General features: G+C 43.4%; 2 protein-coding genes and 1 long non-coding RNA gene across 4 annotated transcripts; 1 reads left to right on the top strand and 2 right to left on the bottom strand.

Moving 5' to 3' along the window:
• Positions 1–283: 283 nt before the first annotated feature.
• ck (myosin-VIIa ck) lies at positions 284–22,335 on the top strand. Of its 2 annotated transcripts, XR_011159682.1 has the most exons (9): positions 284–444; positions 7,314–7,348; positions 13,026–13,286; positions 14,262–14,825; positions 14,873–17,101; positions 17,148–20,098; positions 20,149–20,416; positions 21,690–21,987; positions 22,059–22,335. XR_011159682.1 is itself a non-coding variant. In XM_069047713.1 (8 exons), the coding sequence occupies exons 2-8, from the start codon at positions 7,331–7,333 to the stop codon at positions 21,894–21,896; spliced, it is 6,498 nt and encodes a 2,165-aa protein (XP_068903814.1). In that variant the 5' UTR covers positions 284–444; positions 7,314–7,330; the 3' UTR covers positions 21,897–22,335. The 2 variants fall into 2 exon arrangements, 1 of the variants encoding a protein (XP_068903814.1); XM_069047713.1 differs by having other exon boundaries at positions 21,690–22,335.
• On the bottom strand, positions 2,527–5,151 carry LOC138130988 (uncharacterized). The gene is made up of 2 exons (XR_011159687.1): positions 4,505–5,151; positions 2,527–4,444 (listed from the first exon to the last, which is right to left on the bottom strand). It is a non-coding gene; the product is annotated as an uncharacterized lncRNA (long non-coding RNA).
• On the bottom strand, positions 22,241–25,117 carry Su(H) (recombining binding protein suppressor of hairless). Its single transcript, XM_069047719.1, has 2 exons — positions 23,825–25,117; positions 22,241–23,541 (listed from the first exon to the last, which is right to left on the bottom strand). The coding sequence occupies exons 1-2, from the start codon at positions 24,668–24,670 to the stop codon at positions 22,861–22,863; spliced, it is 1,527 nt and encodes a 508-aa protein (XP_068903820.1). The 5' UTR covers positions 24,671–25,117; the 3' UTR covers positions 22,241–22,860.
• Positions 25,118–25,707: the final 590 nt, after the last annotated feature.

Raw genomic sequence — 25,707 nt, 5'->3', positions numbered from 1 at the left:
TAACTAAAGTAAGGAAGGAAGCAATTTAACCTTCAGTTAACTTTTAACTGGCGTAGGTGCAACCGGCCCTAAGAGTTTTAAATCAATTTTATTAAACAAATTAGTCCAACAAACCAAATTGCTCCAAATAATCCAAATGTAGATTTCTCATTTTTTTTTGTTGATGACACCGGCACAGCCTGTGCTCAAACCTTTTCCGTTCGAGCTGGCGCCCTCTTCCAGCGTGTAACTGCGTCCAATTCCTCACCTGTCCGTTGGGGGCGCTGCGCTCACCTGAGCGCAAGCAATTAAAGTTAACAGAAACTTGACCATTTGGTGATTGTTGAGTGTGGAGGTACGTTACTACCCGGATCAAATGAAGTGTTAAGTGTCACGAGTTCGTGTGTGTTTAAGTGAAAAATACCACCCATTATGATAAGGATTAATCGTCTGTAACCCGTTCAGGTAACCGCGAGCAACTTCCACAAATCCACGTAACCCGTCCTGCAAGAACATCTTCACGGTCTACCATTCGTTGGTAGGAAAAATGACGAAATCCACCTCATCAGCCGATGATGGAAATTCGTCTGGGGATAATAAATAACAGGTGCCAGCCGGGCCGGGTTAACAAGTTTTTTTACTTGTGGCAGACATTCTTCGGACTTACCGGTACTTCAGCTCCACACGCATTCCGCTAGATTCAGCTCGGAGCCGTCGAGTGCCTCCGAATACTGTTATCTGCGTGGTTTATCATTGTTTAAAGCAAACAATCGCGCTGTTTGCTCTGGGGACAGGTGTCGGCGAGGTGCGTCACATGGGGGAGTACCGCACGGTGCCGGGGTTGCGGAAACAGGCCGGGAAGTACGCCCACCGCACCGCTCGAACTAGACAGGTACCATTTTGACAGCTCGTAGGCGGAGAGCGATCGCGTCTGGACCGCTGTCTCACCCTCCATCAAATCGGTACCACCATCTGACACACAATTCTATGCGCTTGTGTTTCATGAACAACCGGGTAGATCGGAAGTACCATAGATCACCAGTACGCGGAAGATATGTCGTTCGAGGGTAATTAACCATCGGAATCACTAGATCGTCACAATCGGAAATAGTGATCGCGGTAGGTGGTACTCGCGGTGAAAAAAGTCCCACATATTTTTCGCAGATAAGCAAAGTAGATAAATATTTTTTTTATCGGGGATCAGTGACACTTTCGAGATGTTATTAATAGTGGGAAATTTTGTAACAAGTGACGTTTGTTTGCTTCGCCGAAAACAACAAAATCTCGAGTACTACTAAAACAAAACCGAATAAAATGGAGTGGTTAGAAAGGCGTTGCTTGTTAAGAATGCAAATCGGACCCGGTAAAGCTGGCAGTTCTGTTAATTTTTACATAATCGCGTTACGAGATTTCTCTTGATTGTAAAAAGAATGAGTGTAATGCTAATGACTAATAAGATTAGAAAAACAATGGTAATATAAATAAATAAACACGACAAGGAAGGGACAGTTTTGTAATTCAAAGAATCTTGGAGAAACGTGAAATTGTCACATTTTAAATTAGCTGTATAACGGTTTCCTAGATGTGACGTCACTCAAGGAATTAATTACAAGTATGTAGTACCATGTGTTGTCTGGACTGACGTCAGAATCTGATCAAATTTTAGTTACGTAAGCGTAATTAATTAGTTTTTATCAATGTTCTAAGCTGAGTTAAATTTAGATTCTACATATACATAAATATGACAGCTGTTTGACGCTTTACCGGGTGAATCTAGTTTGTCTAATTTGTTTCTGTTTAAATGGCACACACTATATTTTTGCGTTTGACAAATGTGCCCATGTCTCTCGGTGAAAGTCATGGCAATTCTAGAAAGATATTTTTGATAATTTTGGTAAAGAAAATCTTTATTCGTAACCTCAAAATCTAATTTCATGACAAACGTCAAAATATTTGATTTATTCCGAACGACCTTCATTTCTTATCTAAATTAATTAAAAAAGATTACCTATGTTAGTTAAAAATATTTGTTAAAACTATTCACATTTTGAATTACATATTTTCAATATATTTTTTTATATTTATGTTTAAAATTATAATAAATTGCTTGACATTTTGTCCGATAGGGCTACTTCGATAAATTGATGGATTTGAATATTTATTGATGATTTTTATGCAAATGTGACAATTCAAGGTTATGTACAGTTTTTCAAAATTCTTCGAAGCAGAATGGAATGAATGAACGAAATTAAAAAAACATTCAAATGTTTTAACTTTGAGTGCAACTGTAAATAGAGTTAGTTTCTAAGAGGCAAGCTAAATTTTATTATCAAAAAGTCGCTCTTCTTAACACTTTGAAATTACTATACTTATTAAATTAAGAACACCTCTTTTCACAATAGCTACAAAAATGTAGGTATCTGCAGATGAAATTATTTACCATAGACCTTTATCAAAAAAGATCCCATTTAGCCTACTTTGCGTGACCCTCCCAGGCAGTTTTTCATTATTTTTAAGTGTCATCACTCTCAAGGTTATGTAAAACAATTTTTTTTAACACATCGTGTTATAATTTATTTCCACATCACTTGCTGATTACACGCGAATGATGAAACATTTCACATCACAAACGTACATAAAATCTAAATTTGTTTATTATCAATTTCCTACAAATCTGTGCATTTTTTTCCTTAAAGAGAATGTTTTAAATGTCAGTGTGGTATTTGATGACACGATGATGCAATCAACGCTTCGTTGCACGTTTCTAATTATTTCACCCAATTCACTTTCAAATTTTTTGATCATTTTTGAAAAAAATTTCAAAAACTTGTCAAATTTTAGTTGGCACTTTCTTGTTTCCTATTCCTCTAAACTTAAAAAAGTGATTGTTATCTTGGTGTTGCTGTCAAAGACACAACAAGGTCAAAGACTTTCTGATCTAATCCTATCACAAAGGGAAAAGCACAGAAAACTTTTTTTTCGGTATAATCGCTCTGTATTTCAACACATTCCCAGTTTTCAATTAACATCAATTCGTTTCTTCAAAATGTGCCAAAATCACAGACCACACTTCTTCCATTCGCGATTCAGGAATAGACGGTACTCGATTGGAGTCAGATCAGGATGTAAGGTGGATGATTCAAATTCTCGTCACATTTTTAAATAACAGTTTCTACAAGAGTCGTCATAAATTAATCTTCGCCACTCACCAGCGGCAAAAATTTATTTTACCCAAAGGGGGGTCAATCTGACCCCAGTGTATAAAACTACGTTTTGCTTGTGTCAAAACTATCAAAAACAAACAAAGTTTTCACTGTAAATATTCTCTTCTATAAATGTGTGAGATTACTGGATTCAACGACAATTTGAAAAATATTGTACCAAGATAAGTACCTGGGGTCCACTTGTACCCCATAATAAAATAAACTGAATTCATTTTCACAACCTCTTCATCTTATCTGAAGTAAGGCTATTGTTAACAATGCAAAATACTAATCAAATCGTATTAAAATTTTCTGGGTCGGCGATGACCCAGGTGTGGCGAGTAATCAAGATGCGTTAACAACTGACATTTTTTTTCGGTGTTACACAAATTGCTGCAAATTAGAAATCACATTTTTTTATTTTACATAAGAAGCGTTTTGAATACAAGCAATACCATCTTGATGGACCAAGAATGCAAAAAAAAGTCTCTGGCAAAAAACGAGAGAAAGCCAGTCGAGTCAACGAGCCCATTTGTCTGACTTTTTCACGCTTTTAAGTCCCATTCTGTGCCTCTTCTGTTCACCAACACTTCCACTAATGGGAGTCAATTTGAACGAACAAATTCTCATTACCATTAACTCGCCGTTGCCTCACCTTCGTCCGACCATTATCGTTAAAAGTGTCCCAACTGTGCGACAAATCGGTTGCGCACTTTTCGCAGAAACAGTGTGTTTACGCACTATATACAGAGTGTTCGCGTCGCTGACCCAAATCCCAAATCGAACCGAAAATCTCGGTCAGCTCGTCGATTGTCTAAATATGAATTAGTGAGAGCCTGACCTTGATTCCGTCGATTATCATCCGAAAACTGTTGTCAGTGTCCCAACTGAAGACAATTATCTCTCCCACACAGCCAAAAAAATTTAATAGCGCACCCAACAACAATGAAACGGGCTAATGAGACAGAAGCACACTAGTCCAGATAAGAGCCTTACGTAAACATTACACATTCCATATATAAACAGTTTTTATTAGTGTGCCGTGAATGAAACAATGAAGTCTTCGGCGATTTTTTCCTTCCAGCGTGTCGGCCATGAGAGCCGCCATTGTATTCAATGAAATGTGGATCAGTGTACATCTCCAGTAGAAAGTAGAAAAAAGTAGGCGTGGAGATGCTTGCCGCGTGGCTTGCTTGATCTTTCGCGATGCATAGCCGTCTAGATCAAAGGTCGTAGACTCGGCAACCTTGACATTGTACGCTCTTTCACATAAAAGAAATACCAGATGAGTCAGCGGGGAGTAACTGGTGAAAAGCGATTACCCAGGAGATTTTGAAGTTTCCGGGAAAACTCGTGTCAAATCCTGAACTGTCAAGTGTCGTGGCACACTTTCCGAACTGTCATATTTGAGACCTTGTCGCGTTTGCCTCCCAAGGCCTCTCGAGTCGGGCAACCATGATGCCGTCGTTATGGTAGTGGAGCGTAATGACAGGTGTAAGGTTGGATGACACGAATTTGTGAAAAATATCGCAACGAGTGCGATTTCTTTTCGATGTGTCCACTTTTCCCAGCGAGAAATTGAAAGTTGCGTGGCGGTTCGACTGATAAGTTCGCTGCACACTGCACAATTGCAATGCAGATTAGAGAAACGTGGCCCAACAATCGTTGTCGGGGGCCTTGGATTATGGACGCGGAGCCGGTTTTACCAGGGGACGAAAATGTTGTGGCATTTAACGATTTAATTAGCGGTATGGAAACTATGTATGGTCGTTTGTCGGGACGCCATCTTGCGCCTGCGGTGCCGAAACTGCTGCGGGAGTCGTCAAGAGACCAACAACAAAAAGTCAAAGAATCCACAGTTGGGTTTAATTTTGGGAGGTTTTTATTTGCGTCTGTTTCCAACTTGATAATACCCACCAGACGTAAGCGATAGGACTCGAGTCTGGCATTCTTGTTACCATATTGAGTAAAAAATTTACAAAAATTTGATTTTCAAAATTATTATATTGTAGTATAGAGTAGTCAGTGTTTTCTAAAAAAGGATCCCTTGAAGTTTTTTTCTACAAACAATTTTAGCACTTTTGGGCAAATACTGTAGACTAAATACTTATGCAAATAAATAGCAGGAAAATGAATTAGGTAAAGTCCATCCAAAAATCAAAAAACCACCACCTGTTGCTTTAGGTTGGTAAAATTTAAAAAACCCTAGGTAGATATTTTTTCATACTATGTTGGTAACTATAAATTATGACATTTATTTGATTCAAAATAAAATTCAATTGCTTTGAATTCCGTTCATATTGTTTTATTAGCAGCACGTTTCATTTATTTATTGATTCTTATTATTTTTACTTAAACATGCCCTGAAAAACAAGACATTTAATAAACACTTAACCTCAAAATTACAATTCTCACCAAATTTTACACTAAACAGCGTTGCCGATAGTAATTATCGAGGAAACTGCGACGTTGGTGGTTTTTTGATTTTTGAATGGACTTTATATTATTTTGCCATATAAATCACTGTGAGGTAAAAATGTAAAAAAAACATTCAAGTACAAAATTGGGTTATCTATAAAAAGCAGAGGATTAAATTTGTATCACAGTGTGAAGTAGGTACTAAAAGATTTATAAAATCAGATTTGAACTATTTAGTGTGACTTTCTAAAACACCAATAAATGTGGGTCAAAGTATGAATAGCTATAAAAGCAGTTCTAAAAATTTAGTCTTTCGAAAAGTCATAACGGGTGATCGTTTAAATTTATCCTCAAAGTAGGCGTTGAAGAGTCTATTGTGAAAGCACCACGGATTACAGATCAGAGATCACGAATTAATTGTTTAAATCTAACCTCACTCTTTGCGTTGTTTGTGTTTTTACTTTGCAGATTGACGTGTGGTGCGCTCACAATCGACTCTTCAACGCCAACTTTGAGGATAAATTTAAATGAATACCCGATAGTTCGTCATTTGTAAAAATAAAAAACAATCAAACAAAATTAAAAGTGCTAAAAAATGAGATTTTTTTTAACCAAGCCTGATTTAAAAAATGAAAATAAAGAAAAAGAAAGTAAAAATCCTTCGATGTCTTTATAGTTTGGGTTTGTAAAGCTAAAATTCGACCATTTATGAAAAAGATATTTTTTATTGTTAGTGGTGCATCAAAGAAGCTTCCAAATAAGTCCACACCATTAACTTATCTCCCCAAAAGAAGCGAGAAACATTATCTGTTCTCTATTAATCCCTCAATGGCCATAAACGTGTATTTATTGGAGACAGAAAGCAATAACTCAGCTATTAACATCCAACAAGAAACAGAATTTTTAGCACCGTTAGAATATTAAAATGGCAATAAAGTGAGGTCTATCTCATTAGGACAGACTTCTAGAAAGTCAAGTTCGAACCATTTATAATGCAACTTGGCACGAAGTAAACTTCCGTTTACCAAATACGTAAAACCTGAACCTGATTACCAAAAAAAAAGAAGTTTTTGTCCGTTAATAAAAATGCAAGATAAAGTCGAACCTCGAAATGTGAAGATTTTTTGCTCTGTTTGTGTTTTGATCCAAAATGAATTCGTAACAACAACGTTCGACAAATCAAAAGGCAAGGTCAGGTCAAAGAAAAAAGAAAAGCTTTATTATTATTTTTTAAATCAAACTGTCAATGTTAACAGTAGAATTAATTAATACGTCAATTGGTTATTTTTTATGCCAACTTTAAAATATTGTTCTAATGAAAATTGTCAAAAAGTAGTTGTGTTGTTGAAACGCACTAAAAAATTTTCCATTTACAACTTCTTACGGAAGTTATTTCATATTTTTGGCCTAGAACGCATATTTTACACTAAGCGTTTATCACAATGTACATAATATGTTTATAAATATATTTAATAATTTTTTATAACATTATACTGCATAATTTTCGACTTGAGCAAACACGAAGAAACAAACACTCCATTATTTGAGCCCGTAAACTTTATCTCGATCTTGTTCCCGCCCTCGACATTGCAAGATTGCTCTCGATGTACCCACAATAAACCTGTACAACATGGGGGGCCACAGGACGGTTCCTTGCGGCGCCCCGATTTGACTTCCTCATCCACTCTCGCTAATCTGTGCGTTTTCTTTCAGATTGATGCGCCACCACCATGGTTATAGTGACACGGGTAAGTGATTTCTATGGTGCTTATTAATTAGCGCATTGTCGAGTTTCTCCATTTCTCTTCGATTTTATCACAATCGGCGAAAGTCCCGCGATCGGCAGACGAACCGTTAAACCGCTCTTTTTGTCGCCTCCGCCCCCACGTCGCGCCTTTGGACCAACCCCCAGATCCCGCTGTTCCGGTCCTGCGGACGTCCGGAAGAGACAAAGAGAGCGGGCTTGATCCGTGCACCAAAGAACCACCAAACCATGAAGACCACTTCCTGTATCCGTTTTGCTCTCCACCACGTACGCTATTGTTGGCGCGGTTTGCGTCATTTAGAGAGTGACCATCGGCGATCTTCGAAGATCGAAGATTACCCAGATTTCTCTCGGTTTCACCATTGTGTGCATCTGTCGCTTCCAGGTTTATTTCGGCGCCGCGAATCAGTGTCAAGGCGATTCCGATTGGGCTCAGGTCTGCGGGTTTCGACGCCAACAAGAATGACGCTGCGCTTTGCCCGAGCGAGTTTCTTTGTGCAGTCGAGTGAAGAACGGTCAGCTTGTTCTTTCGCCACTTTCAATTCTTCCGGTTGATTTTTACTCCAAAATGTGGACGAGTACAGTTAGGACGTGCTCGCGGTACAAATTACCTACAACGGTTTAAGCTCGTCAAGAGTGGCGTTTTTCTGACCCCGTTCCAATTGTGTCGACATTTTTTGAATTTTTTTTTTCGTTTCCGGCGAGGATTAAATAATCGACTGGACGCGACCGGTGCTGCATTTCTTCACGACTACAATAATTTCACCTCCGCCCTCCGACACTCGATTTTTATTTTTTCTCCATTCAGATGTCACCGGCCATAAAAATAATACATTCTTAAAATACCCCGACAATAACCATTTATTATCGCGTCCGTTTCAATGTCACACCGACAGTGGGGTTATCAATTGTTACATATACACAGTGGACGCGAAAACTTGCCCGTGCTGAGAGTGTCACAAAATTGTCTCAGTTTTGACTGACTGACACCAAAAGTGGCTCTAGATCGATACAAGTCCAGATAACAGTAAAAGATAAGTCACTCTTTTATTTGTTTTGGTCGCTGACATAATTAAGTGTCCGTTGACATTATTTTATCGCACGTGTTTTGCGATAAGTGGCATACATTATTAGATTCCACACGAGCACAAGAAAATGCGACCATTGCCGAGTTTTCTACAAAAAGGAGTGAGTCTTGCTGTGACTCTTTCCGTCTCATAAATAATAAGTTAATGAGCAGGTCATCGTCATCGCTGCAAAGATAATTATTTATTTATTAACACCTGCGGATGGAGCTGGAACAAAAAGCGGTGAAATTACCAACACGTCCGTTAAAATATTTTCATGGGAACTGAATAATAATATCTAATCAGTTTTCCAGAATAGGCTCAGTCGCTTTAATTTTTTTTAGATTTTTTGAGGGATTTAGCAATAAAAAAATTTGAATGTTTGATGTACAGTCGCGAGCAATAAATTTTGGTCGTCAATGTTACTCTTTGACGCAGTGTAAAATGCTCCATTGTAAAACGGTCGTAAATTTCATAACCTATCATCATGTTGTATGACATTAATTCTCATTTTTTGACACTTTGTTGACGTGGGCATAATCAGGCAGGGAATTTTTTTTAATTTGTGACAATCTAACCACATTTTGAAATCACATTGACGACCAAAATTTATTGCTCGCGACAGTAAATTGACGTGAGAATGGGATTAGATTAGAAAGAATGATTGTTATCATTGTAATATGTAAAGTAACGTTTGATAAATATAGCAGATTAGCTAAATTGTAAAAAGTGTTTACAATTTTACAAAACTGTCGTTAGATAAAATATTTGGAGATTTTTTTTCCCTATGTTTTCATTTTATCTGGAAATTAGTAGTTGGCAATACATTTTTTGACAATTATTTGAAACAATTAAATTCTTCAAGAGCAGTACCAATAGACGATTGTTCGCTCCCCCTTGTTATGCTACTGCATTTAGTTGAATTCAAATTAGTAAATGTTACCGACAAATGTGTTCTACTTTTACTTTAGACCCCCAATGACAATTAAAATCTGCATGAATTAATCTGTGAGTCTATTTTTTCATTGCCAACAAAATTATACGAATAAATACATTTTCAAAGAGGTTTACCTACATTTAATACAGTCAAATAAACCTTATAACATTACCATGTAATATTGGGTGATTCAAAATGATTGTGGATAAGTATGGCATCTATGTACGAAAATTTATGTGGCAACTATGTGATAGAGTTGACATTTCTTTGATAGTTCATGTCGCGCAATTTTGAAAATTGTCAACGTGCAATGGTATAAAAAAAATCAAATGCGAGCTTATGAAATGTCATACAAATATCAAGTCTACCCCACTCACACAGTTGCCACATAAATTTTCGTACATAGTTGCCATACTTATCCACAATCATTTTGAATCACCCAATATTTATGACAAAAACATAAATATAAAACTTGCAAATGTCTATATCTGAAAATAGGTCGAATATATTTGCAATAAATTCCAACTTAAAAGGAGCTGAGCAAGTTCTTAAGTGATTCCTAATGGGAGTTAATATGTTCATTTGCAAATACACTTCTGTACGGTTACAGAAAAATAGAGTGATACGGAAAACAAACTTTGAGTCGTAGATTGACTCGTACGAGTGTAAAGAATAGACGTTTCTAATATCTCACGTTCAACATGTTTTGTCCTGCTTTATTTAGTCTTCTTTACTTTTTTCTATTTTGCGTTTAGAATAGTAGTTTATTTGACGAGTTTGTGTGTAAATTGGGCCTTTTTTGGCACGTGTGGGCCATTTTAAAACGCGAGTGAAACGAGCGTTTTAAAATGGCCCACACGTGCCAAAAAAGGCCCAATTTACACACGAACGAGTTGAATACAACGTTTTTTGGTTCGACGAGCCCCTTAAAAGCTCCAAATCGTTTAAAATCTTTAAAATTAGCTTGACGTTTCGTTTTGACAAGTTGTGACATTTATCAAAATCCGTTCACATAGGCGAAAATTCTCAAATTCTGACAGTGTCGAACCAAAATAGTTTATTCTAGCACCCAAATGACGTCATTTGAGTGCTTTAATAGGTCGTTGGTGTGTTAGAATAGACTAGTAAAATTTACTGTATTTATGTTGGTAGCGTGAAGTGTCAACTGACAGATGTCAAAAAATAAATCTCGCAGAGAACAAAGCAAATTAATAAATAACAATGAACAAAACGTTTAATTTTCATTCTGGGATTTGGACTTCTCCGGCAGTAAATTTTCTAGCGTCTTTTGTGCAATTTGCCTAATTTGCGGCGGCGTTAGTGATAAACTTTATTCGGTATTCATTTTCAAACATCAAAAGCGAAAATAAAAAAAATCTGGCGTTTTAAATTAATTTTTTTCACAGCCGCCTAAAATTATGCCACATAAAAAATGTCACCAACCACCGCAAAATTCCCTACATTTAAAATTTTTATTTTTTTTTATTTATAAAATGGTATAAGGTGGCAAAATAAAAAAAATGGTTCTGAGTAATCTGTCTGAATTATTCCGTCTTATTCCAAAAAAAGGCTTCTGAACACGAAACGTATTCGGTAGGGAGTACCCACGTATAATTGTCCGTTTACTCTAAGGTTATATTGGGGCCGTCGAATTATCCCATTGTGTAAAAGTTGATTTGTCTACAATAGAAAACATTTTGTGATTGTAAACAGCAGGTAAACCCGGCTGGTTGTTTCGTTCAGAGTGGGACTGAGGCAAATTTGTGGAAATATGAATTCCAATTTATAAATTTTCGTTTTTAGAGATTATGTTGAAAAATAAGCTATGAAGGTCTAGTCACAAGGGGGTGTTCTAATCCTATTAAGGAGACCAGTGAATTAACCAGGGTACCATATACTTCGGTTCAGAAAATAATAAAACTAAACATTCTCCCTTAAACCGGACCTTGTACATCCACCCAACAGCTTTTAAAATTTGATTTATTGCAGGGGCGCGTGGCTTCTGAAACCCACACAAAGGGGCAGCTTATTTGGAGGTAACTACTTTTACGGCCCCAATATAACCTTAGAGGAAACGGACAATTATATTTCTATTCGTCTGACTGTTCTTTAATTTCTGATCCGTAATGAAGGATCAAGATTCGTCCATAGTTATAATATGATCCAAAGAGCTCAAGGAACAACCAAAACGACTGAGATGTCACTCTCAATCGTTTTTTGTCAGCGTTCAATCGTCTGGAGCTCAACTGGTGATAATGTTCTCATGATGACATGAAAGACACGTACTATTCCGGACACGGAATCTTGGCCAACAATTTTTAGACATTTCTAAAAAAAATTATGTAAACCAAGCATTAGTGTCATTAATAAATGACAATTATTAAAAATCACTTTGAAGTTTTCCTTGTGAAATCAAAAAAGCAGGGAAATGGCACTATCGAGTCAAAAGTTGGGTTATATTCAATAAGGCTAGTTCACACCTATTTGTCAGTTAAATGTCATTTGTGGCCAAGATTCCGTGTCCGGAATAGTACAGTGTGATTGAAAAAGAATAGGGACAATTTGAATTTGGCGCCTAGTGAATAATTTGTCATGTTGGTAACAGCAAAAATAAAACTTGATATGATCATGGGCGTATCTACTGGGGAATTGCAAATTGGTGACAATTGACAAACGAAATCAAAACAATGGGTTTGACGGAAACCTATGGATAAATCTTGACAGCGATGCTCTTCTGAAGCAAAACTGCCACACACAAAACAAAATTCAACTTTTCCTCATCCTTTTCCAATCACACTGTATATACCAACTGCTTTAGTCCCTATTGGTCGATACTTCAAAATTATATCAGGCATAGCATCACACCTCTGACCTTCATTCTTCCTTTCTTCCCATCTCAAAATCCGCAAATCAATTTTTATAGTGGAGTAGGAAGCACATTGGTCCTTCAATGTATTCGAGACATCTAGATAAACTTGCATGCCGGATAATCCTGTTAAAAAATAGTTGTCCATGTTTTTTGTCTTCCGTTAAAACATATGTTTTAGTTTCTTGTAGTAGTTTTTTACTTGACGAGTTTGAAAAACGGATAGTTTTAAAATCTTGAAATATGATCTAAACCAGGTGGCAGCCCAATCTGGTCGTTCACCGGAATGAATTCCTGGCATGCAGTTTTAATTTTCATTCATAGCACACATAGCCGGCAATTCTTAGCATCCGAAGCTATCGAACTGTGGATGATGACCATCTCCCGTTCTCACCGCCGCGAATCTAAATCTAATCATGCCACGAAACAATTCCTATTAAACCTCAACCGATAATTATGCAGCATCGGACGCGGCGAAGCCGCCAATTAAAGTACCCACCTAATCACGTCACCTCTCTTCTCGGTGCTCACGCTTAAAATTAGCCGTTCCGCGCTTTTTCCAAAGCGGCTGACCCGCGGAAGTGCGTTTTGCAAAATCCGCACGCAAAGCTCCAGCCCAACGGTTCATCTCGATCGTGAATAACGAACGGAACTAGTGGAAAGGCCAGATAAGGATGTCAACACCTGTGGTATATCTAAATGGGATTGCTGCAGGTGACGTTGACCCCGGCGGGCGTTCATGTGTGCCTCCATTATGGCGGTGGCAGTTTAAAGAGATGGATTTTTGCAGGGCGACTACATCTGGATCGAGCCCATCTCGGGCAACGAGTTCGATGTGGCCATCGGGGCGAAGGTGGTCTCGGCCGAAGGGCGCAGGATCGCCGTCAGGGACGACGACGGCGAGGAGCACTGGCTCTCCCCCGACAGGCGGATCAAGGCCATGCATGCGACGTCCATACACGGCGTCGAAGACATGATCGGGCTGGGGGATCTGCACGAGGCCGGAATACTCAGGAACTTGCTCATTAGATACAACGAAAATCTCATCTACGTAAGTGGCCCGGGTCAATAGGACGCGGCCCGTTTTTATTCGCGATCGCAGCTGGGACGGCGTGGCCGGTGAAGGGGGCACGACCTCCTCAAGGCCATATCGGCACGTTTGGCCCTGAATCGACGAAATTTCAAAAAAACATTACGCATAAAAACACAAAGTTTACAGTATATCAAGGTCATGATTTTCATTGGATGAGTTCCAATCGGTAAAAGAAAAGCGCAAAAAAATCTACTTCGCCCAAAAAAAGAAAATATAAAGTCATGTAATCTAACCTAACCTCATTGTTTCTGTTATTTGTCAACACATTTTTATGTAACAGTAAAATACGTACTTACCTTGTAAATGTCTTGTTTTTAAAAAATTAAAGGGAACTGTTCCCACACAAATATGAAGATGAATAGTAGTATCTATAACCTAAATTTATATTTTTAATAAATTATAAATAAATTTTTGAATTAAAGACAAAGAAACATATTCTACGTACTACCAACTGTAAAAGTGTCACCATAATTTTCTTACAATTTCTAATGAAATACATTTCTGACATAACCTAATCTGACCTGACCTAAAATTACCTGACCTAGCACCTAGCTACACCGATTGGACCCATAATGATTTACTTTTCAATGTAAAAATGAAAATCTCAAGTAATGAACGATACTATAGTTATATTTTGTTAAACTATTGGCAGCGTTTTTGAATTTTTTGTTGACAATCACAAAAATAGTTTAAAACCGTAATTGTTTTAATTTGACGCAAGAGTATCAATAAATTGTGAACGTGAACGTTTTTCAAATCTTGCGAAGTAAAAAAATTATATGAAAAAAATCTATTGTTGCGAAAGTGAGGTTATGTTGATGATGCAAATATTTTTTCTGCAATAAAATGAATTTTGCCCGTTGTTTCTTTTACCGACTCGTGTTCACCTCCTATTAGAGTTTATTTTTGCAAATTTCGTGTTTATTTTTGTAGACCTATACTGGTTCGATTTTGGTGGCAGTCAACCCTTACCAAATCCTCCCCATTTACACGGCCGAGCAGATCAAACTGTACAAAGAGAGGAAAATCGGTGAACTGCCCCCTCACATTTTCGCCATCGGAGACAACTGTTACGGGAACATGCGAAGATACGGCCAGGACCAGTGCATAGTAATCTCAGGGGAATCGGGTGCGGGAAAGACCGAAAGTACTAAACTGATACTCCAATACTTGGCCGCCATCAGCGGCAAACACTCCTGGATCGAGCAGCAAATCCTCGAAGCCAATCCCATCCTGGAAGCCTTCGGAAATGCGAAAACCGTCCGCAACGACAACAGCTCCAGATTCGGAAAGTACATAGACATCCACTTTAACAGCAGCGGAGTGATCGAAGGTGCCAAAATCGAACAGTATTTGCTCGAGAAGAGTAGAATAGTGGGGCAGAATCCGGACGAGAGGAACTATCACGTTTTTTACTGTCTCTTGGCTGGGTTGGGCAAAGAGGAGAAGAAGAAACTCGAGCTGGGCGATGCTAGTCAATTTAAATATCTCACGGGGGTAGGTTCGTCAATTTTGTTTGTTTCTGGTTAAAGTGTGAATTTCAGGGGGGTTGTATCACGTGCGAGGGTCGAGACGACACCGCGGAATTCGCCGACATCCGCAGCGCCATGAAAGTCCTCCTCTTCTCGGACCAAGAGATCTGGGAGATCATGAAGCTCCTGGCGGCGCTTCTCCACATCGGCAACATCAAATACAAAGCGACGGTCGTCGACAATCTGGACGCCACGGAAATCCCCGACCCTACGAACGTCCATCGAGTGGCGCACCTGCTGGGAGTGCCCCCTCAGCCCTTGATCGACGCCCTCACCAGGAAGACTTTCTTCGCCCACGGAGAGACAGTGGTGTCGACTCTGTCGCGGGAACAGAGCGTCGACGTCAGAGACGCCTTCGTCAAAGGCATCTACGGCAGAATGTTCGTCCTCATCGTGAAGAAGATCAACAGCGCGATATACAGACCTCGAGAGCGCCAACGAAATTCGATCGGAGTCTTGGACATCTTCGGCTTCGAGAACTTCAATCACAACAGCTTCGAACAGTTCTGCATCAATTTTGCCAACGAGAACTTGCAGCAGTTCTTCGTGCGGCACATCTTCAAGCTCGAACAAGAGGAGTACAACAACGAAGGCATCAACTGGCAGCACATCGAGTTCGTCGACAATCAAGACTCTCTGGATTTGATCGCGATCAAACAGCTAAACATAATGGCGCTGATCGACGAAGAGAGCAAGTTCCCCAAGGGCACGGACCAGACGATGTTGGCCAAACTGCACAAGACCCACGGGAACCACCGGAACTACCTCAAACCGAAATCCGACATCAACACCAGCTTCGGCCTCAACCACTTCGCCGGAGTCGTGTTCTACGACACTCGAGGCTTCCTGGAGAAGAACCGCGACACGTTCAGCGGAGACCTCCTCCAGCTGATCGCCATCTCCAACAACAAATTCTTGCAGCAGATCTTCGCAGACGATATTGGCATGGGGTCGGAGACGCGGAAGCGCACCCCGACGCTCTCCACCCAGTTCAAGAAGAGTCTGGACTCTCTGATGCGCACCCTGTCCAACTGCCAACCCTTCTTCATCCGGTGCATCAAGCCCAACGAACACAAGAAACCGATGATGTTTGACCGGAACTTGTGCTGCCGCCAGCTGAGATACTCCGGGATGATGGAGACGATAAGAATCCGGAGAGCCGGCTACCCGATCAGGCACAGCTTCAGCGAGTTCGTCGAGAGGTACAGATTCTTGATCTCCGGGATTCCCCCGGCTCACCGCACCGAGTGTCGGTCGGCAACCTCCAAAATCTGTTCGGCCGTGCTCGGCCGCTCCGACTACCAACTGGGACACAACAAAGTGTTTCTCAAAGACGCTCACGACTTGTTTTTGGAGCAGGAGCGCGACAGAGTCCTCACAAAGAAGATTTTGATTTTGCAGCGGTCCATCAGAGGGTGGGTCTATCGCAGGCGGTTCTTGCGCCTCAGGGCTGCCACCATGACCATACAAAAGTACTGGAAGGGATACATTCAGAGGCAGAGGTACAAGAGGATGAGGGTGGGGTACATGCGGTTGCAAGCGCTGATCAGAGCTAGAGTGCTGTCGCACCGGTTCCGCCACTTGAGGGGGCACATCGTGGGGTTGCAAGCTCACTCCAGAGGGTATCTGGTCCGGCGGGAGTATGGACACAAGATGTGGGCAATCATCAAGATCCAGTCGCACGTGAGGCGCATGATAGCCCAAAGGAGGTTCAAAAAGATCAAATTTGAACGCAGGAGTCACGTCGAAGCGTTGAGGCTCAAGAAAAAGGAGGAAAGGGAATTGAAGGATGCAGGGAACAAGAGAGCGAAAGAGATAGCCGAGCAAAATTACAGGGAGCGCATGTACGAGCTGGAGCGGAAAGAGATGGAGTTGGAGATGGAGGAGAGGAGGAGAGTCGAGGTGAAGAAGAATCTGATAAATGACGCCGCGAGGAAAGCTGACGAGCCCGTGGACGACTCCAAACTGGTCGAGGCGATGTTCGACTTCTTGCCTGACAGCTCCAGCGAGGCTCCGACTCCCGGCCGCGAGACTTCGGTCTTCAACGATCTACCTTCGCAGCCCGCGGAGTCGGAAATAATAAGCCCCATGGCGACGCAATCGGAAGACGAGGAGGACCTGTCGGAGTTCAAGTTCCAGAAGTTCGCCGCGACTTACTTCCAAGGCAACGTGGGCCACCAGTACTCCAGGAAGCCGCTGAAGCACCCGCTCCTGCCTCTGCACACGCAAGGAGACCAACTGGTAAGTTCCCGTCGCGTTCAGGTCATCTCTGAAAGTGTTTTTCCAGGCCGCGCAAGCCTTGTGGGTGACGATCCTCCGCTTCACCGGAGACCTGCCGGAACCCAGGTACCACACGATGGACCGCGACAACACCTCGGTCATGTCCAAGGTGACGGCGACGCTGGGCCGCAACTTCATCCGGAGCAAGGAGTTCCAGGAGGCGCAGATGATGGGCCTCGACCCGGACTCGTTCATGAAGCAGAAGCCCCGCTCGATCAGGAACAAGCTGGTCTCGCTGACGCTCAAGCGGAAGAACAAGCTGGGCGAGGACGTCCGGCGGAAGCTGCAAGACGAAGAGTACACCGCCGACAGCTACCAGTCGTGGCTGGAGTCGCGCCCCACCTCCAACCTGGAGAAGCTGCACTTCATCATCGGCCACGGCATCCTGAGGGCGGAGCTGCGCGACGAGATCTACTGCCAGATCTGCAAGCAGCTGACCAACAACCCCTCCAAGTCGTCGCACGCGCGGGGCTGGATCTTGCTGTCGCTGTGCGTGGGGTGCTTCGCCCCCTCGGAGAAGTTCGTCAATTATCTGAGGGCGTTCATACGCGAGGGCCCCCCGGGGTACGCCCCGTACTGCGAGGACCGCTTGAAGCGCACCTTCAACAACGGCACCAGGAACCAGCCCCCGAGCTGGCTCGAGCTGCAGGCGACCAAGTCGAAGAAGCCGATCATGCTGCCCATCACCTTCATGGACGGCAACACCAAGACTCTGCTGGCCGACTCCGCCACCACAGCGAGAGAGTTGTGCAACCAGCTGTCGGACAAGATCGGACTCAAAGACCAGTTCGGGTTCTCCCTGTATATAGCGCTGTTTGACAAGGTGTCGTCGTTGGGAAGCGGAGGGGACCACGTGATGGACGCCATCTCCCAATGCGAACAGTACGCTAAAGAGCAAGGGGCCCAAGAGAGAAACGCCCCCTGGAGGTTGTTCTTCCGCAAAGAAATCTTCGCGCCTTGGCACGAGCCCACCGAGGACCAGGTCGCCACCAATTTGATCTACCAGCAAGTGGTGAGAGGCGTGAAGTTCGGGGAGTACCGATGTGATAAAGAAGAAGACTTAGCTATGATAGCGGCGCAACAGTATTATATCGAATATAACACGGACATGAACGTGGAGAGATTGCTGACTCTTCTGCCGAACTACATTCCAGATTATTGTCTTACGGGGGTGGAGAAGGCGGTCGACAGGTGGGCGGCGCTCGTGGTGCAAGCCTACAAAAAGAGTTATTACGTCAAGGAAAAGGTCGCCATCTTGAGAGTGAAAGAAGACGTTGTCAGCTACGCCAAATTCAAGTGGCCTTTGCTGTTTTCGCGGTTTTACGAGGCTTACAGAAACTCTGGTCCCAACCTGCCCAAGAATGACGTAATCATCGCGGTCAACTGGACCGGAGTCTACGTCGTCGACGACCAAGAACAGGTCCTCCTCGAGTTGTCCTTCCCCGAGGTGACCACCGTCTCGAGTCAAAAAACCAACAAGGTCTTCACCCAAACCTTCAGCTTGAGTACAGTTCGGGGCGAAGAATTCACCTTCCAGAGTCCCAACGCTGAAGACATCCGAGACCTGGTGGTCTACTTTCTGGAAGGTTTGAAGAAACGCTCCAAGTTCGTGATAGCTTTGCAGGACTACAAAGCCCCAGGAGAAGGTTCGAGCTTTTTGACGTTCCTGAAAGGCGACCTCATCATCCTGGAGGAGGACAGCACGGGAGAGACGGTCTTGAATTCTGGGTGGTGCGTGGGGAGGTGCGAACGCACCACCGAGAAGGGTGATTTTCCGGCGGAGACAGTGTACGTGCTCCCTTGCATGTCCAAACCCCCGACTGACATCCTTCAGTTGTTTTCGATCGAAGGGGCGGAGCACGGGCGGAGACTGAGTCAGCAGTACTCAGTGAACGGTACGGAGTCGCGGGACCGCCCCCACACGTTGGCCGAGTACGCAATCGACCACTTCCGCCCCCCTATCAAGCGGACGATGTCCAAAGCTCTGACTTTGACGGCGACGCGCAGAGGCGGAGATGAGTTGTGGCGCCACTCGCGCGACCCCATCAAACAGCCGCTGCTTAAAAAGCTGCTCATGAAGGAGGAGCTGGCGGAGGAGGCGAGCTTCGCCTTCAGCGCCATCTTGAAGTACATGGGGGACCTGCCGTCGAAGAGGCCGCGGCTGGGTAACGAGTACACCGATCACATCTTCGACGGCCCGCTCAAGCACGAGATCTTGAGGGACGAGATCTACTGTCAAGTGATGAAGCAGCTGACCGACAACAGGAACAGACTGTCGGAGGAGAGGGGGTGGGAGTTGATGTGGTTGGCCACGGGGTTGTTCACCTGTTCGCAGAGCCTCCAAAAGGAACTGACCATGTTTTTGAGGAGCCGCAGACACCCCATCTCGCAGGATTCGCTGCAGAGGCTCCAAAAGACGCTGAGGAACGGACAGAGGAAGTACCCCCCGCACCAGGTCGAAGTCGAGGCGATTCAGCACAAGACGACTCAGATCTTCCACAAGGTGTACTTCCCGGACGACACCGACGAGGCGTTCGAGGTCGACTCCAGCACCAGAGCGAAAGACTTCTGCCAGAACATCAGTCAGCGCTTGAATCTCAGGTCCAGCGAGGGCTTCAGCCTGTTCGTCAAGATCGCCGACAAAGTGATATCGGTCCCCGAGGGCGACTTCTTCTTCGACTTCGTGCGCCACCTGACGGACTGGATCCGCAAAGCCAGACCCACACGGGACGGAATCACGCCGCAGTTTTCCTACCAAGTCTTCTTCATGAAGAAGCTCTGGACGAACACCGTCCCGGGAAAAGACAAGAATGCTGATTTAATCTTCCACTTCCACCAAGAGCTCCCCAAGCTGATCAGAGGGTACCACAAGTGCGCCAAAGAAGAGGCGGCGAAACTCGCCGCTCTCGTCTACCGAGTGCGCTTCGGCGAGAGCAAACAGGAGTTGCAGGCGATTCCGTAAGTGTGCACCGACTGGGAGGACTCAAAGACAGTTTTCTTGGTTTCAGGCAAATGTTGAGGGAGTTGATACCGGCAGATTTGGTCAAGGTGCAGAGCGCCAACGACTGGAAGAGGGCCATAGTGGCGGCGTACAATCAAGATGCCGGGATGAGCCCCGAAGACGCCAAAATTACATTTTTGAAGATCGTCTACAGGTGGCCCACGTTCGGGTCCGCCTTCTTCGAGGTCAAGCAAACTACAGATCCGAACTATCCGGAGATGTTGCTCATCGCCATCAACAAGCACGGAGTCAGTCTCATACATCCCAACTCGAAGGTGAGAGGTTATGTAACAAATATGAATAAATAATAATAATAATAGTAATAATACTCGATGTATTGTTGGTTGCATATATCAAATATCAATTTGTCGGTTTTAGTCATACATTTATTTTTGTTTAATTACAAAATACATCGTCTTTCTTCCTACTTCTCTATTTATTGTTAATATTACGTTTTCTTAGGGAAGGTGTAAAAAATACATAATCTTATTTAATTTTAATGCAATAATGTAATGAGTTCTTCAAGGTTTATTTACAACTTGATTCTCACTATCTTGCAATTTTTATCTTTGCAGTTTTCCTTTTGTTATGTTTTGTGAAAAAAGTCGTAGTTCGTGAAAAACTAAACATCCGTATATTATATTGAGGCTAAGACATCTTTTACAAACAATAGCGTGGTATCGTTTTATTCTTTGTAATTTTAATGGCTTGGGAACTAGCCATTTTTTGAATTTATTACTGTTCAGTGTAAGACGCGGAAGTCTCAAAAACCCAGATTACTTTACTTTCATTCTACTTCCAACGAGAAAAAAAAATTGTACTTTTTATCATACGTGGAGCATCGTACGCCTCACCCACTTTGGTGTTGACCACTTTACGTCAAATTTTCTTTCAAGGCAACGATGTTTGTTTTAGAAAAGACCATTTTGGACGGGATCAATTTTCTACCCATTTCCGAGTATGACTAACGTATTTTTATTTATTTGTTGCAATATTCAATGACGAAAGTGAACGTAAGGACGTTTTTAATTCAAAATTATGCAAAAATGATTCGCTTGGCGAAGCCTCAAGTCCAGACATGCCAGCTCTTGACCTAGATGAGCGCGTAATAATTTTAAAAATATCTGCGAAAGCGCCAACAAAAACAGTGACAGCTTTCGAATAAAAATTGTTGTCGGTGGCCAAAATAAAACTGTTATTTTTTGTCCGGTTCCCCATTCCGTGACAGGCCGACGGTAACAACATAATAACGAAAAAACGTAATAAGAAAATTGCTTAATCCCCCATCATTTGCTAAATAAACGAATTTGTTTTTCCGCAAAGTCAGCCAATAAAAAATCCATTAATAAAACGAGCGCCGTAACAATGCAGCCGCGATTCTCACGTGTTATTATAACAAGACATCAAGAGCATTTTCGTGATTATGTGATTTCCTGTGATTACCGCCGCATGTTCATTCATCAGCTGTTATTCCTGGTTGTTTTGCGCAATTAGCGCGTCCAATTAATCGTGATCGAACTGCGTCTCACCGTTTTCTCTGCGTTGCAGGAGATCCTGGTGACCCACCCCTTCACCAGGATATCGAACTGGTCCTCGGGCAACACCTACTTCCACATGACCATCGGCAACCTCGTCCGAGGGTCCAAGCTGCTGTGCGAGACCTCGCTGGGGTACAAGATGGACGACCTGCTCACCTCCTACATCTCCCTCATGCTGACCAACATGAGCAAGCAGAGGAGCATCCGAATAAAATAATACTCGAAATCCGCGTTCCACCGAATTCGGATTCCCACTGCAATTACTGCGGCCTGGGAACGGGACCGACTAATTAATATACAGTAGGAAAGTAATTATTAAAAATAATACCATTGTTATCTTGCATTCCCACATTCATGTATGAATAATCATGTTTTTAAGGAAAAGAGATTCGATTTAGTCGTGAGAACCGACTTGAATGGATGTGAAAAATCGCAGAGGCCTTCCTAGTTTTTTCTTCCCTCGCCAAGAATCTCCACTAATGCTCTTTTGTACATAGCTATTTATTTTAATGAAATATCCGGTTTTTATTGTTCTTAGGGGTTTGAATGAATACTTTGACATTATTTAAATAATTTTTTATTTCTACAAAATATGCATAATGTACAGATTGTTCATGTATGATTTTTACGTAGAATAAAACTTAATACTACTAAAATATTTACACTCATTCCATTTGCCATAAATTCGTTGTTGTCGTGTTTTATATATTCTCTGGTGCACCGACTCTGGCATTGCTTTTTTTCTTCGGCAAATTGAGCATAATTCACTTAACGCTAAGTAAAAACGGTTGGACTATTCATTCTGTGACTGACAATTATAAAACTTACATAACTTTGGTTTGTTCATAGTTAAGGCTATAAGTATCTCTTTTTACAACGCTTCAAATAGTCTAGAATTAGAAGTAAACATATCACAATAAAATATAATACACAGAAAAGGCGATGGCACACTCCAAATTCGAGAGGACTCTTCAAAATCGGTTTTTGAAAAATATTCGGTGATTTGTCAGATCCAGTGTATAGGTCGCAAGGTTCTGGGTTATTTTCGGCGTGTTTTAGCAGTGTGCCACCCAGTTGCTGGATGTCAAAGAGACGAGAAGTATAAGAAAGAGAGACCGAGAGGAAATCGTTGCATCTTATCAAAACCTAATTTATTGCATGGATTTACTGTACCCTCACCGCTAATGCATGCCCCCGTGCGAGTTCCAGGCCGACTCCTGGGCGATGGCAGCTTGGCTCTGCGCTTGGGCGACGGCGGCGGTGCGCTGCCCCTGGCGCATGATCTCGTCGGCGGGCATGCACTGGGGCCGCGGCCCCGGCTCCGGGGTGTACGTGAAGGTCAGCCCCGTCGCGTAGATGATGCCGTCGTTCCTGACCAGCGAGACGGGGACCTGGGTGGGCTGGCGCACCCACAGCCACTCGCCCCTGAACTGGGAGATGTCGGGCACCACGCACAGCATGGACTCCTGGCAGCGGTACATCGTCTCGGCCTCGACGTCGCCGAACCAGACCTGGAGGGACGGCGAGAAGTTGTCGCCGGTCAGCTCCAGCATGGCCACTTCGCCGCCGCCGTTCAGGTGCAGGCTGTGCACGATGGGGACGGGAGTGACCGGAGAGCGCACGGGGCCCATGCCTTCGTAGAACTGGTACTCGGCCTTGTCGGTGGAGATGATGGTCCAGCACGCGCCGTCGTTGATCATCTCTTTGTTGGGCTCTTTGGGGCAAGGAGTGGCTTGGAACTGGATTATTCGCTCTTGCGACAGGCACAGGTACATGCGTTCGGTGTCTTTCATGTAGAAGGCGCACTTGTGCAGCTGAGACACGGGGTCGTCGGCTTCCAACAGGGCCTGCTGCTTGTCCACCTGGAACAAACAAGTTTGAATCGCGCGCCGACACGGCGAAATCCCATTTGTTCCGACAGACCAATCACGGTGCGACAATCGCACGCCAAAAATCAAAAATCTATTCAAATTTTTAAATCACGAAAATTGCACCGATTGGGGTTGTTCACGAGTCAAGTCTAATGTTTTATGTCGAGCGGCCCCCGGGCTGTCAGTAAATGCAACAAAAACGCCAATTCTCGACTCGACTTTGTTCGGACATAACCTCAAATTTTTGTTTATGTGGTTGAGAAGTTGTTTTTACCTTGCGAATTATGAGCCTGGGGAGGGCCATTCCTGTCACCGAGCACACCAACTTGACCGTGGAGCCGTAGTGGATGTACCCGTCGCGTACTTGAAACTCCTCACTCTCCGATTCGTTATCATCCAAGAGATGGATGGTAAACGCACCCCACTGGGTGGAACTGGCATGAAAATGTCCGTTTTCCACGTGCAGATACCTCGTGGAGACAGTTTGAGATCTGAGTCTGTTGAATAGAGCCACTTTGGTACCACTTGCAATACACAAATCCGCATTTTTCAACGACTGTTTTTTCTTGGAGGGCTTCGAGATAACTTTGATGCGCTTGCTGTGAAACACACCGATGTCGTGTCCAGATCCATAAAACATCTTCACCGACAACATGAAATGTTTTCGTTTGTCAGAATCCGAAATGTACAGCGTCTTGGCAGCACAATATTGTTTGCCGTTGTTCAGATCTAGCTGTTGCATGTCTTGGTCGGAGTTCCCTATTCCTATGAAGGCGCACAGTTGGGAGGCTTGTTCGGACTCCCCCTCGCGGAGCATCTGTTCCTGTCGGAGCCTCCAGCCGTCCCCGAACAGGTATATGCAGGGTGGAGGGCAGAAGAACCTCTTCTCGTTGCCGTACGACTTCTGGGCGACTTTGGCGTGGAGGATCACGATCACCATGTCCGACCTGTCCCTCAGGTAGCGCTCCATGGCCTCCCTGGTCAGCCTGCGGTCCTCCCCTCGGTAGCCCCCGGGCACCACCGCCCCCGAGAACCGCGAGTACATGGCGCCGTGCTGGGGCGGCGGCGTCGGGGGCGACTGTGCGTGGGCTATGCCCGGCAATCCGTACTGATGGGGCATCTTTCGCGACTCTCCCGAAAATCAAATAGGCCGCATCGTTCACCAAAAAAAATCCGCACTGTCTCTTGTTTTGTCGATGGTCAATTGTTCGTGTTTGCACCAATCAGGGTGGCTGCACTCCACTAATTGTAAACAGAACACGGCGCTATCACGGCCAACTCTTCGCACGGCTACCGCTATACGTGAGAACAAATGCCATGCTTCCCCCTCTCCTGCCGCGCGCTACCTCATTCCATTCGAAAAACACCTGTTCGGAGAGAGAATTTTCCGACAGTGTGGCCAACGTTTCGCCGTCCACATTTCCATCAGATTTTTGGAAGCGGACCGGATGGGCCTGAAGCAAGGCTCGGGGGCGGCTTTAAGGGGCGGTCGGGGCCGTCACACGCGGCGAGATTGACGAGGAACGGGCCGAACGGGCGGCGTGAATTCACTGAAAATTATGTAATTTTGGCAGCGTTAAGGCGCGTTCACGCGGACAAACGGTAGTCGATGCGGAGACAGTGGCGTAGGCGCTGATCGGATTCTGATCGAACAAAATTATTATTTCAAAAAAATTACTTCTTTAAGTCTCTCGAGGTACGACAATTGCGACTGGGGACTATTTTTTAACAGAAAATTTTGAGACAACTGTCTATCACTAGAACGCAACGCCAGAATTATCGACAACAGAATTTTAATTTACAGTTTAGACAATTAAAACTCCAAATGAAGGATGTTATGTTTGAAAAACAATAACTTATACGCCATAACGTTGCGCTGATATTATTTGGCGGCTTGTTTCTCCCAAATTTGAGCTCTAGATCTAGGGTTTGGCCGAGTCAATGCCTTCGTTCGCTAAGGGTTGTACTGGGGTACTTTACCCTTAGCGAACCAAGGTTCCAGGGCCGGAGCGGACGTCTCTTTGCTGCAAACTAAAAAATTTAGCGTTAGGCGAAAACTTCCCCAACCCCTCACTAATCCAAGCATACTTGAAGCAGTGAGCGATCAACAGGGAGAAGTTCGATTGGGCGAAGCCCAACGTTGTGGGTTTGGTGGAC

This window comes from Tenebrio molitor, chromosome 5, assembly GCF_963966145.1.
Source record: "Tenebrio molitor chromosome 5, icTenMoli1.1, whole genome shotgun sequence".
NCBI classification, from domain to species: Eukaryota; Metazoa; Arthropoda; class Insecta; order Coleoptera; family Tenebrionidae; genus Tenebrio; species Tenebrio molitor.
Note: the sequence above shows the minus strand (reverse complement) of the source record. Positions and strands in the feature narration are given on the sequence as shown.